Source organism: Cetorhinus maximus, chromosome 10 (genome assembly GCF_964194155.1).
Source record: "Cetorhinus maximus chromosome 10, sCetMax3.hap1.1, whole genome shotgun sequence".
NCBI lineage: Eukaryota > Metazoa > Chordata > Chondrichthyes > Lamniformes > Cetorhinidae > Cetorhinus > Cetorhinus maximus.
The window spans coordinates 53759525-53773834 of NC_135888.1; the positions used below are offsets into that span (position 1 = coordinate 53759525).

The window sequence follows — 14310 nt, forward strand, 5'->3', positions numbered from 1 at the left end:
GAGGGTCAGTACTGAGGGAGTGCTGCATTGTCAGAGGGTCAGTACTGAGGGAGTGCTGCATTGTCAGATGTATGGTCTTTTGGATAAGACATTAGACCAAAGCTGCTCCCCCAATTAGATGTAAAAGACCCCATGGCTGTAATTGAAGAAGTAGGGTAGTTATCCTGGGTATCCTGGCCAATGTTTATCCCTCATTCAACTTCAATGAAACAGATTATCTGATCAAATATCACATTGCTGTTTGTGGGAACCTGATGTACACAAATTGGTTGCTGTGTTTCCTATACCTCAACAGTGACTACACTTCAAAAGTGTTTAATTGGCTGTGAAGCACTTTGTGACTGCCTGAGATCATGAAAGGCGCTATAGAAATGCAGCTTCTTCCTTGTTTGTTTTGTTCACAACCCAGCAGGGCAGGCTATCACCATTAGTGTTAACTTGGAGAGTCAATCCATTGTTTTCTGCAGGCTTCATTTCCCAGTGATTGCTGCCAGTGCCCTGTGGTTGTGTGCCACTGGCAATATCCTCCTCAGAAGTAGAGCAGGGTACAAATTGCATTCAGCTCTATTGTAACTGAATGTAGTTACTGCCCAGTTACTGCAGAGAGCACCATTTACATTGGTAAACGGCACACAATGCATCAGAATGCCCCTGCAGATTGGAATGAAATCCCTCTCACTGGAACATGTTCCTGTTGTAATGTGGTGATTGTTGTGACTGTCTCTGAGTGACTGACCATTGATAAAGCTTCAGTTCCGAGGACATTTCTCAGTCAAGTTCTTGTGTTTCAGGGTCTGTCCAGGGAATGGTATATGGGTGATATTGGTCGACCGGAAGCTGAATTGGCTCTTCGCAACATTAATGAGGTATTGAGAATGACTGTTTCTTCAATAACAACCTCCCTGACACTAATATCACCCTTTGTCACATATAAAAATACAAAAACAATATAACACGGAAACAGGCCATTCGGCCCAACCGGTCTGTGCTGGTGTTTTCCCTACAGGCAAGCAAATAGTTCTAATCACATTTAGCCACCCTGTTCCCAGAACCCTTTTCCCTCAACTGTCTATCCAGTCTAATCTGGAATGTTGACACAGTTTCTGCCTCAATTAATCCTGGAACTGAATTCTACATCCTCACAACTCTCAGTGTGAAGACATTTCTCCTGCCCTCTGCTCTAAATCTGTTCATTTAATGTTTGGCCTCTCATTCCTGACTCCTCAGCTACTGAAACACTGCTTCTATCAACCCTGTCCCACACTTCCATCATTTTAAGTACTCCCATTACTTCACTCTATAATCTGTGTTGTTCTTATGAAGAAAAGAATAGAGTCCTCCCTCCCTCTCTGACCCTCTCCCTATCTGTCCCTCTCTGTATCCTGCTCTCTGTCACTTTCTTTCTGTCCCTCCGTCTCCCTCCCTTTGTTCAGCCTTCTGTCTCTCTCTCTGTCCCTCTCTCTCTATCCCTCCCTGTCTCTCACTCTCTCACTCTCCATTTCTCTCTGCCCCTCCCTCTGTCCCTCTCTCCAACTCTCCCTGTCCCTCTCTCTGTCTCTATCTCTCCCTGCCCCACCTTCTGTCTCTCTCTATCCCTCTCTCTATCCCTCTCTCTTTCCCTCTCTCGCTGTCTCTCCTTCTGTTCCTCTCTCTCTATTCCTCTCTGCCCCTCTTTCTGCCTCTCTCTCTAACTCTCCCTGTCCCTCTCTCTAACTCTCCCTGTCCCTCTCTCTAACTCTCCCTGCCCCTCTCTCTCTGTCCCTGTCTCTCTGTCTCTATTTCTCTGTCCCTCTCTCCCTGTCCCACCTTCTGTCCCCTCTCTCTCTGTCCCTCCCTCTGATCCTTTCCCTCTCTCCATCCCTCTCTGTCCTTCTCTCTGTCCCTCTCTCCATCCTGGATTTTAACAGGGATGGGTTATATTGGCAGTGGTAGGGTGTGAGGGGAATGGAATAAGAGTTGATTTTCGGTCAGGTTTTAACTACTCAACATTGGGTCTTTCGATGCTAACCGGGCCCCTGCCCTCCCTCAGCCTGATTGGCTGGCTCTGCTTCCTGACAGGCAGATAGCACTTTTTACAGGAACAGGAAACCGCGATCCCCAACCTGGGGGTAAAGGGTCTGATATGGTGGGCATGGAGGCCTGATCACTGACCCCTGGTACCTTGCTATGAGTGGGGTTTTGATAAGAGGAGAGGTCTGATGTTGGGGGGTGGGGGGAAACATTCCTGCTCCTCCTGGCCCACAGGCAGTGCAGTGAAGACAGTTACATTCTCTGCCAAGCTTTATATTTCACCTCTTTTCTATTTTTACTTAGTTCTGTTGAAGAGTCATACGGACTTGAAACGTTAACTGTGTTCCTCTCCGCAGATGCTGTTAGACCTGCTGAGTTTTTCCAGGTATTTTTATTTTTGTTTTGGATTTCCAGCATCCGCAGTTTTTTGCTTTTTTCCCCGCTTCCCTTCAGCTGCTATGTTTCCTGAGGGCTGACAAACCCTGGCTGCCAACTGTAAAACCTGTAATGCAGGTTACATCAGAGGCTGCCAGCCTTATTCATACATTAAATTGCCAACTGGCCTCCTGGCAGATGATTGGCTGTCGAACCCTTGTCCTGAATCAGTTATACCTGGAGGTGGGTGGGTTGGGGGCAGTATTCAGAATTGAACCTGTTCCCAATCCACCCACTTCTGTGTGCTAAAAATCCTCTGCACCATTCTCTCTCTTTCTATCTGTCACACTGTCCCTCCCTGTCTCCCCCTTTTCTCTCTATATTTATCACAAAACTCTGTCTTTCAGTCTACATTTTCCTCTCTCTGATTCCTTTGGCTCTGTCACCTTCTGTCTCTGCCTTCTCTCTATCTATCCCTCTCTTTCTTTCTCTATCACTGTCTCATTTTTTGTCTTTCCCTCTGCATTTCTCTCTGTTTCTTTTTCTACTTCTTCCATTTGTCTCTCTCCCTCTCTGTCTCTCCCTCTCTCTTTCTGTCTATCTCTATCTCTCCCTCTCTCTCTGTCTCTCTCTAACTCTCTCTGTCTCTGTCCCCCTCTCACTCTGTCCCTCCACAGCTCTCTCTGTCTCTCTCTCCACATCTCTCTATCTGTCTCTGTCCCTCTCGCTCTGTCCCACTCTCTCAGTCTCTCTCTATCTGTCTCGCTCTCTCCATCTCACTCTCTCCATCGCATTCTCTCCATCTCTCTCCACCCCCTCTCTGTCTCTCTCCCCCTCTCTCTGTCACTCTCTCTCTCTCTCCCTCTCTGTCTCTCTTCCCCTCTCTCTGTCTCGATCTCTCTCTCTCTCTCTCCTCATCTCTCTCTCTGTAGTAACTGAAAGTATAGCCTCTCCTGCTGTCTATCAGGGTCATGTGATGTTCTGGGAGGCTCTGATAAATGAGCCCTAAGTGCAGGCAATCCGAGGGAGGGGGGTGCTTCCTGACAAGAATCCTGATTGAGCATGTAGCACCTGAAAAGCTCTCTATAATTAAGTTTATCTGTTTCTTATTGAAACCTGTCCACTCTGTCGAGTCATTACATTTGGTGACGAGGGTAAAATAGCTCCGACACTGCACCTCGCCTGGTTACTGTGAGTACATTGAATCTTAAGAAAAAGGGGAGACTACTCACCAGTCATGCCACTCTCGGCAGAATCGATCCTTATGATGCGACTATGGAAGACTGGAGCCAGCACGTAGAACGCCTTGGTTTTTATTTTGTGAAATCTCCCTCGCCATGGAAAGTGCTGCGAGAGACTTGCAGGGTTTGCAACACATGGATTACAGCGCCGTTCTCCATGTGGGGTGGGAGCCTAACGCTGGGCACGGTGCGAAAGCAAGAGGCAATGGCCCATGTTAGAAACATATAAAGGTCTAGTAGAAACACTTCAGCAGTGACTCCATGATTACGTTGTTATAGATGTGGAGGTGACCACAGAACGGACACCTGTAAATTCAAGGAGGCAGAATGTCATTACTGCCATAAGAAAGGTCACGCAGTAAGGCAATTCAGGGCAAAATCGAAACAGACCGTAAAGCAGCAAACCAACATGATTGAATTAAAGAATACAGCAGAACCTGAAGCTGCCGATACCGACATTTATTCCCTGTATAACGTCACCGCTGTAGAAACCGAACCTATCACTGTCACAATCCAAGATAATGAGAAGCCACTAATAATGGAAGTGGATCCGGGTGCCTCAACAACAGTGGTGGGAGAGCACACTTCCAAATACCTTAATAAAGTTAGAGAGCCAATAAACCTGGAGCGGAGAACCGCTAAATTAAAGACATACACTGGAGAATCTATTCAGGTAAAGGGCATCGCCACAGTACCAGTGTCTTATAGGCAACAGTTCCCCAACTGCCTGTGATAATAGTGAAAGGAGAAGGACCCAGTCTTCTGGGCCGAGACTGGTTACAGAAAATCAAGCTTGACTGGTCTGAGATATTTCACCTGAAAATAGGAGGAGTTCCTGAACTGCTAAGGAAATACGACACAGCATTTCGGGATGAATTAGGGAAATTAAAAGGCCTGCAGGCCAAGATATATGTTCATCCTCAGGCAACATCATGTTTCTTTAAGGCCAGACCTGTGCCTTATGCGATGAAGGAGAAGGTGGATGCAGAACTGCGCCGGTTAGAAAAGCTGGGCATCATCCAACCTGTCCAATTCTTGGAATGGGCAGCACCCATAGTTCCAGTGATGAAGCCAGACCAAACCATAGACATTTGTGGGAACTATAAATTGACCGTAAATAAGACAGCAAAACTAGAAAAGTACCCCATTCCAAGGATAGACAATTTATATGCAAAGCTGGCTGGAGGCAAGTCCTATACAAAATTGGATATGAGTCATGCCTACCAACAATTAGAATTGGATAGCACTTCGAAAGAATACATGACTATTAACACACACAAGGGTCTTTATCAGTACACTTGCCTACCCTTTGGAGTCTCGTCTGCATGCGCTATCTTCCAGAGAATAATGGAGAGTCTTTTGCAAGGATTTCCCCGAGTGGTAGTATATCTAGATGATGTTTTGATCACAGGGCCATCTGAGACCAAACACTTGGCCAACCTGAAGGAGGTGCTAAGAAGGTTCATGGAAGCCAGTATACGGTTAAAGAAGGAAAAATGCACATTTCAAGCACCAGAAGTTACTTAACTGGGTCACATGGGTTTGCATCCAGTAGAAGAGAAAGTTCAGGCAATAAAGGATGCACCTTCACCGTCCAATGTAACCGAACTCAAGTCCTTCCTGAGTATGATCAACTACTATAGCCGTTTCTTGCCGAACTAATCCACTGTGTTAGCACCATTACACTTGTTGTTAAAAAGGAATCACCGTTGGCCGTGGAATTCACAACAAAAAGGATCCTTTGTGAAAGTACCAAAACTGTTGCATTCATGATGTTTATTGGTACACTACGACCCATCGAAAGAGTTGGTATTAACATGCGAAGCCTCACATAGAATGGAAAATGGATCAGAAAAGCCCATTGGCTACATCTCAAGAACCCTCTCCACAGCCAAGAAGGGTTACTCCCAGCTAGAAAAGGAAGGTTTATCTGTGATATTCAGAGTGAAGGAATTCCACCAGTACCTGCATGGACAACATTTCACCATTGTATTGGACCATAAACCATTAATGGGTTTACTCAGTGAGGATAAGGCCATTCCACCAATAGCATCAGTAAGAATATAACATTGTGCTCTGATATTATCTGCGTACGACTATACTTTTATGTACCATCCTGGCTTACACATTGCAAATGCGGACGCACTCAGTCGTCTCCCATTGCCAGATAGGATTGTACATGCTCCTGTTCGATAAGAAGTTGTGTAATTACTGAATTTCTTGGATTCTTTGCTTGTGTGTGTGAGGCAAATTAGAAATTGGACGAACCATGATATACACAGCAAAGCTCTCATATTCAGTGTAGGTGACACAGTATTCAGGCAAAATTTCAGAAGCAGACCTTGTTGGGCTCCTGGAACCATTGTCTCAGAGGTTGGTCCATTATCTTTCCAAGTACAAGTGGAAGATCATATTCGTTCTAGAGAGACATTCCAACAATTAGCTATTCCGCCTGTGATTAATGTTGAACCGTCAATTCCTGAGCTGATAGATTGACCTAGAATAGACATGCCCGATGTCTTTGTAGAGTTGCCAAAACCTGAACTGCCACTTTCTACTGATTTATCTCATGCTGCAGTTCCAGATCCTGTCGATCCTGTTGCGGAACCTCAAGCGGTGGAGCAACAACACTCTAGCCATATAAGGAGAGGACCTCAGAGACTTGATCTTTAATCACCAGAAGTTGTATACATGTTGTTGTTGGACATTCAAATGTTTCCTTGTAAATAGAATTTGTAAAAAACTAGGAGAGGAAATGTAGTAACTGAAGGTGTAGCCTCTCCTGCTGTCTATCAGGGGTCACGTGATGTTCTGGGAGACTCCGACCAATGAGCCCTAAGTGTGGGCAATCCAGGGGTGGGGTTTCCTGACAAGAGTCCTGATGAAGCATGTAGCACCTGAAAAGCTCTCTGTAATAAAGTTTTTATTCTTGTTGAAACCTGTCTGGTCCATCAAGTCATTACACTCTGTCTCTGTCCCTCTCTCTCTCTCCATCTCTCTCTCTGTCACTGTCTCCCCCATCCTCTCTCTCCTCATCTCTCTTTCTATCCCCATCTATCTCTCTGTCTGTCTATATGTCTATCTCTGTCCCTTCTCTCTCTCTCTGCCTCCCTCCATCTCTATCTTTGTTTCCCTCTGTTTCTGTCCTTCTCTGTGTTGGTCTCCCTCTGTGTTGGTCTCCCTCTGTGTCTGTCTCTACCTCTCTGTTTCTGTCTGTATCTGTCTCTCTCTCCCTGTATCTCTCTCTCTCTCTATTTCTGTTACTCTTTCCCTCTGTCTCTCTCTTTCTCTCTATCTCTACCTCTCTCTGTCTCTCTCTCTCTCCTGGCCTTTCTATTTGCCTTTTGCTCTCTCACTGGCTCTTTTCATCTCTCCCCTTTAGTCCTCTATCTTTTATCTTCTATCTCCCTGTCTCCTCTTTCCCTTTCTCTTCCCCTTCCTCCTGCCCCACCACTTTCTCTTCCTCTGCTCCTTCCCCTGATCCTTCCCCTTCCTCTTCCGCTTCCTTTTTTTGTTCCTCGCCCAAATAGCCCAATATTGAGGAGGCTAAGACCTATGAAATCGAAAGGAAAAGGCTGCATTACGTTCATACAGTGACTCGCAGTGAGGTTCACTGGTAAACACTCCAAACCTTGCACAAAGCAGCACAACCTCCCTGAATACTTGGTGCTTGCTCCTTTTTGCAGTATTATAGAGTGATTAACAAGCTGTTCACACTCTGTTTTTCAGGACGGTACTTTCTTAGTGAGAGACAGCTCAAGGAGAAGCATTCAGCAACCTTACGTCCTAATGGTGCTGTACGGATATAAAGTATACAATATTCAGATCCGTTATCAGGAGGAGACCGATGTGTACTTGTTGGGAACAGGATTGAGAGGAAAGGAAGTGAGTTTAACGGTTTCTCTTTTCTTAATGCTTCATTCAAAAATTTGATTTATTTTCATGAATTTCATTTTTTGTTAATTCCCTTTTGAAAGTCACTCCCTCATCAACATTTCAAGCCACTCATTCCAGTTGATCAGCACTCGGTGAGTAAGAAGTTATCCTCATTTCCCCACCTTCAGTCTGTGTCTCCTGGTTACTGACCCTCCTGTCACTGGAAATAGTTTCCCTATGGCAATGCCTCGGCCAACCAGAGTCAAATTACCAACCAATCAGCACCCTTTTCTCCTATCATATAAATTGTTATGATCATTTGAAATTTGGAATTCTTGCATTTGTCCTGATGAGTGCAAGATGAGAGATGTCAGCATGTTTCTCTTTTCAACAAGATTCAAATAGTTTCCTGCTAAAAACGGTAACAAAAACACTCATGGTTTTGAACACCTCCAATCAATCTTCTCCGTAATCTTCTCTGCTCTAAGGAGAATGATCCCAGCTTCTCCAGTCTATAACTGAAGTTCCTCCATTCCTGAGGCTCCTCCAACACCTCTCCAAGGTGTTGATATCCTTCCTAAAGTGTGGCCCAGAACTGGACACAATACTCCAACTGAGTCCTAACCAGTGATCTGTTAGTTTGAAGAGTAAAGCACAAAGTGGCTTGAACCCAATCCAGTTCACAATCTTTTCCATTTACACCATGGATTTGACAGTCAAACCTTTTGGTTCTTTCCACAGAACTTCGGGTCAGTGACAGAGATTATCGAGTATCACAAACAGGCACCGCTTCTGCTGATTGACGGAAAAGATCGGAGTGTAGTGCACCGGAATCAGTGTGTGCTGACATATCCAGCAGGACAATAAAAACACTGCAACTCACTGAATTACAGGCACTTGGAGTGCAGCCTGTGGGAAACTGTCAGATCCTTCACTGGGAAGACAAATATGCGTTGTCTCACATTTGGATTCACCCCCCCAACTCCGCGTTCTCTGTATACTGTAACATGGTCAAAATGTTGCATAACTTTTCTTTTACTTTTCCAGCAGCTGTGTGGCACAATATTAATGGGGCAGTAGCCACTCCTTACAAGGAGCTATTCCCCCAAACAAACTGTCTGCCCCCAATACACCATCCCATCTGTCACGCCGTCCTCCCAAAACCTCCCGACACACCGTCCCCCCGTCACGCCATCCCCCCGACACGCCGTCTCCCTGACACGCCTTCCCCCTGACACGCCGTCTCCCTGACACGCCTTCCCCCTGACACGCCGTCCCCCGACACACCGTCTCCCTGACACGCCTTCCCCCCGACACGCCGTCCTCCCGACACACCGTCCCCCCGACGCGCCGTCCCCCCCGACACACCGTCCCCACCGACACACCGTCTCCCTAACACGCCTTCCCCCCGACACGCCGTCTCCCTGACACGCCGTCTCCCTGAGACGCCGTCCCCCCGACACGCCGTCCCCCCGACACGCCGTCCCCCCCGACACACCGTCCCCACCGACACGCCGTCTCCCTAACACGCCTTCCCACCGACACACCGTCTCCCTAACACGCCTTCCCCCCGACACGCCGTCTCCCTGACACGCCGTCTCCCTGAGACGCCGTCCCCCCGACACGCCGTCCCCTCGACACACCGTCTCCCTGACACGCCGTCCCCCCGACACGCCGTCCCCCCGACACACCGTCGTCCCGACACGCCGTCCCCCTGACACACCGTCTCCCTGACACGCCGTCCCCCCGACACGCCGTCTCCCTGACACGCCTTCCCCCCCCAACACGCCGTCTACCTGACACGCCGTCTCCCCCGACACGCCGTCCCCCCGACACACCGTCGTCCCGACACGCCGTCCCCCTGACACACCGTCTCCCTGACACACCGTCCTCCCGACACACCGTCCCCCCGACACGCCGTCCCCCCGACACACCGTCTCCCTGACACACCGTCCCCACCGACACGCCGTCTCCCTAACACGCCTTCCCCCCGACACGCCATCTCCCTGACACGCCGTCTCCCTGAGACGCCGTCCCCCCGACACGCCGTCCCCTCGACACACCGTCTCCTTGACACGCCGTCCCCCCGACACGCCGTCCCCTCGACACACCGTCTCCCTGACACACCGTCCCCACCGACACGCCGTCTCCCTAACACGCCGTCCCCCCGACACACCGTCTCCCTGACACACCGTCCCCACTGACACGCCGTCTCCCTAACACGCCTTCCCCCCGACACGCCGTCTCCCTGACACGCCGTCTCCCTGAGACGCCGTCCCCCCGACACGCCGTCCCCTCGACACACCGTCTCCCTGACACGCCGTCCCCCCGACACGCCGTCCCCCCGACACACCGTCGTCCCGACACGCCGTCTCCCCCGACACACCGTCTCCCTGACACGCCTTCCCCCTGACACGCCGTCCCCCCCGACACACCGTCCCCCCGACACGCCGTCCCCCCGACACACCGTCCCCCCGACACGCCGTCCCCCCCGACACACCGTCCCCACCGACACGCCGTCTCCCTAACACGCCTTCCCCCCGACACGCTGTCTCCCTGACACGCTGTCTCCCTGACACGCCGTCTCCCTGAGACGCCGTCCCCCCGACACGCCGTCCCCCCGACACGCCGTCTCCCTGACACACCGTCTCCCTGACACACCGTCTCCCTGACACACCGTCGTCCCGACACGCCGTCCCCCGTCACACCTTTCCCCCGACACACCGTCCTCCCGACACACCGTCCCCCCGACGCGCCGTCTCCCTGACACGCCGTCTCCCTGAGACGCCGTCCCCCCGACACGCCGTCCCCTCGACACACCGTCTCCCTGACACGCCGTCTCCCTGACACACCGTCGTCCCGACACACCGTCCCCTCGACACACCGTCTCCCTGACACGCCGTCTCCCTGACACACCGTCGTCCCGACACACCGTCTCCCTGACACACCGTCCTCCCGACACACCGTCCCCCCGACGCGCCGTCCCCCCGACATGCCGTCCCCCCGATACGCCGTCCCCCCGTCACGCCTTCCCCCCTCGTTACGCCTTCCCCCCATCACGCCTTCCCCCACCGTCACGCCTTCCCCCCGTCACGCCTTCCCCCCCGTCACACCTTCCCCCCCCCCCCCATCACGCCGTCTCCCCGACATGCCGTCCCCCCCATCATGCCGTTCCCCCCCCCCCGACATGCTGTCCCCCTGATACGCCATCCCCCAGGCACATCGTCCGCCCCAACATGCCATCTGACCCAACACACTGTCTGGCCCGACACACCGTCCCCTAACACACTGACCTCCGACACGCCGTCCCCCCCCGACACGCCTTCCCCCCGTCACGCCGTCCCCCTCGTCACGCCTTCCCCCTCGTCACACCGTCCCCCCCGTCACGCCTTCCCCCCACCGTCACGCCGTCCCCCCCCCCCACCCCCGACATGCTGTCCCCCTGATACGCCATCCCCCAGGCACATCGTCCGCCCCAACATGCCATCTGACCCAACGCACTGTCTGACCCGACACACCGTCCCCGGACACACCGTCCCCTAACACACTGACCCCCGACATGCTGTGCCACCCGACCCACTGTCCTCCAACACTCCATCCCACCTGAGACACTGTCCCCCGACACACTCCCCACCTGACACGCCGTCCCACCCAACACACTGTCCCCTCTGACACGCTGTTCTCCCCCCGACACATCGTCCCCCGACACACTGTCCCCTGTCACACTGACGCCTCCCAAAACACAATCACCCTAACCTTCAGTCCCCCTGAGCATGCCAATGCCAATCCCCAGTGCACCACCTCCCCCAAATCACCACCCCCTGCCCCCGACACACCACCCCCCACCCCTGACACGATGATCCCCCGCCACCCCAACACTCTGCCCCTTTGAGAAAGACGAAGGGTTTAAAAAAGTGGACCGAGATTGTTAATTTGATATTAACCAGTCAGTTAATTGAGCTTCAATTCCTGGCGAGTGCCTTTCTCAAGTAGAAAGAGAAAGGGAGGTCAGTTTGAAAGGAGCAAAATCAGCTGAGCATAGAACTATTGAGGAATATTTCTTTCTGAGATTGACCTAATGCTCCCCTTTCTGTGTGACATTATAACTCTCCCTCATTCTTGCGTCTGGTAGCAGGCGATAATTTGAGCTGGTGTTTAGGCTGGGGCTGGAATTTTCCAGCAAATCTTTGCTTGCTGGGGTGTCCTGTGAATTTGCTGACACATGTCCAAACTGTACCACTTAATCCTGGAGCATCCTGATAGATAAGATGTTAGCTGAGGGCTAAAGCATGATAGCAAAATTTAAATGGAACAATTCACCTGTAAAACACAAAAAGAGAATATCAATTGTGAGCCAAATGCTTCAACTCTGAGATATAAGAATATTAGTGAGGGTTTCAGTGGTTGTGTCAATCTTCTGGGAGCCTGACAGTGTCCAGTGCATTGAGCAGTGGGTACTGAATGGTACATCCACCTACCCCCATCCCCAGGACTGGTGTATCGCTGCTTATACACATTACTTTGCAATACTGGCTCTTTAATATCCAATAATGCTGTTAACGTGTGTAGAATAAGATGGCATTTATCTGGCTGAATGCTTATCCCTCACAATTGCCCTGTCCTAACACTGTAAAAAGATCAACTATGTAGATCTCACTTAATAAAACAGGGCCACTTGGGTTGGACAATGAATGGAGCCTCGTCAGCATCCCAACAACAAACTCAAAAAATATCAGAACAACTGGTTTCATTTATCGTTTTGACGAGTAATACATCATATCCGATTTACACTTTGTACCATAAAGTTTACCTTAATTAAGTGCCTGCTAAGAGTTTTTTCTTTGAAAGGCTGAATGCGCCAGTGGGATATTGCTTCAGGTATCATGTCTCCATAATGTCACAGGATGACCGAGAGCCAAACTGAGGAGTCTGCCTGGAATAAGGATTATAAATAGGTGTTATATTACATTTGATGAATTCTGTCACAATGGTTAATATTTCAACATATGAAGCATCAAAACTTGTGGGTTTTTTTTTAACTTGTGAATACAATTGTCAGCCTTTCTCCTGTGGTGTTGTAATAATCAGTAGCTGCTTTTTGATGATGTTTACGACATTACACAAGGTCGATCTGTGACATAAACGTATCAGTCCCACCAGTTCATTGTTGTATACAAAATAATTCTGCAAAATATAATAAACTAGAGTTTATTGCATTCCTGCTGCCTTATAGACCAAGACAACATTTAGTGTCTTTCAGATCTATGATGTTATTCTACAACACTGTGTAAAATAGGGCAATGAAGTATGTGATATGAACTACTCCATAAACTGATGTATCACACGTTAATATCAACTCTTTCTTTGGATCAAAATGTACTAGAAGTGTAGATGACTGTAACAACTTTTTAACTTTTGTGAAAGCTTCTTCTTGTGGTGTTTGCCATGATGATCTCTGATTTTTCTTAGGCAAACGATATAATGGTGCCAGTTCTGTCAATAGATTAGCCAGAAGAGTCCATAGTAGTTAATTATCCCCAAAAATTATTTCAATTTGGATGTATTCTTTGGTTCTGGGGCTTCTTTAATTGCTTTCACTTTTTCTTCAACTGGATGTAGGCCTTGTGAATTGACCTTGTGACCGAGGTAAGTTAACTCTTTTGCCTGGAATGTGCAACTTTTCCTTTCTCAATCTCACTCCCATGTGCAAAAAACGATTCAGAACTTTCTCCAGGTTCATCAAATGTTCTTTTTCTGTGAGCCCAGTCACAAGAATGATAGATAAACTACAACTACAAACTTTCCGTGGTTCTTTGGAATATGGCGCAAGCAGAAGATAGGCCAAATGGTAAACGGGTATATTGATCCAATCCCTTATGTGTATTTATGATGACAAACTTTCGGGATGCCTGCTCTGATTCCAATTACTGATAGGCATGACTCAAATCTAACTTTGTGTAAGCCTTTCCACCTGCTAATTTAGTGTATAAATCTTCAATTTTAGGTATGGGGTGTCTATCCAATTTTGCAACTTGATTAACTGTTAATTTATGACTATATATTCTAACGCTTCGGTCAGATTTGAGAACAGGTACAATTGGTGCTGCCCACTCTGAAAACTGCACTGCTTGTATCACTCCCAGTTTTTCTAATCTGTCCAGTTCTGTTTCTACCTCATCCCGCATTACATAAGGTACTGGTCTTGCCTTCATGAATCTTGGTGCTGCCTCAGGATCTACATGAATCTTTACTTGTAGCCCTTCAATTTTTCCAAGTTCTTCCTTGAAAACTGAGGCATATTTCTGTAGTAGCTGTGAAAGTCCATTAGTTCTTAGTTGGAAAATTCAATTCAATTCCAATTTAATTTCTTGCAGCAAGTTTCGTCCAAGGAGTCTAGGTCCCTCACCTGCTACTACCATTAAGGGTAATCTCACTGTCTGGCCTTTATAGTTTCCTGAGACTTTACAAACGCCCTTGACTTGTATGCTTTCTCCTGTATAAGTCTTTAATTTTTCAACAGTTTCTTCTAAATTCAGCTTACGTTCTCCATGATTCAAGTATTGAAAAGTGTGCTCTCCAATCACTGTAGTAGCTGCACCAGTATCCACTACCAGTCTGATAGGCTTCTCATTCACTGTCAAGGTTACATAGATAGGCTCCATTCTTCCTACCTTTAAATTATATAGTGAATAGATATCAGCATCTATTAGTTCAGGCTTTTCAACACTGTTTATCTCATTGGATTCTTGCCTTTACCTGACAGTCTGCCTGATTCTGTCTTTACAGTTTCTCATGAGGTGTCCACATC

The 14310-nt window shown here is 48.6% G+C and overlaps 1 protein-coding gene across 1 annotated transcript in view; it reads left to right on the forward strand.

The window, feature by feature from the left end:
* lcp2a (lymphocyte cytosolic protein 2a) overlaps positions 1 to 8725 on the forward strand; it is a 156121-nt gene extending 147396 nt beyond the window's left edge. The window contains exons 19-21 of the mRNA XM_078550495.1: positions 792 to 866; positions 7356 to 7511; positions 8244 to 8725. Of these exons, the coding sequence (XP_078406621.1) occupies positions 792 to 866; positions 7356 to 7511; positions 8244 to 8369 (357 nt within the window). The 3' untranslated portion in view covers positions 8370 to 8725. The remainder of the gene's footprint in view (positions 1 to 791; positions 867 to 7355; positions 7512 to 8243) is intronic.
* The last annotated feature ends 5585 nt before the right edge of the window (positions 8726 to 14310 follow it).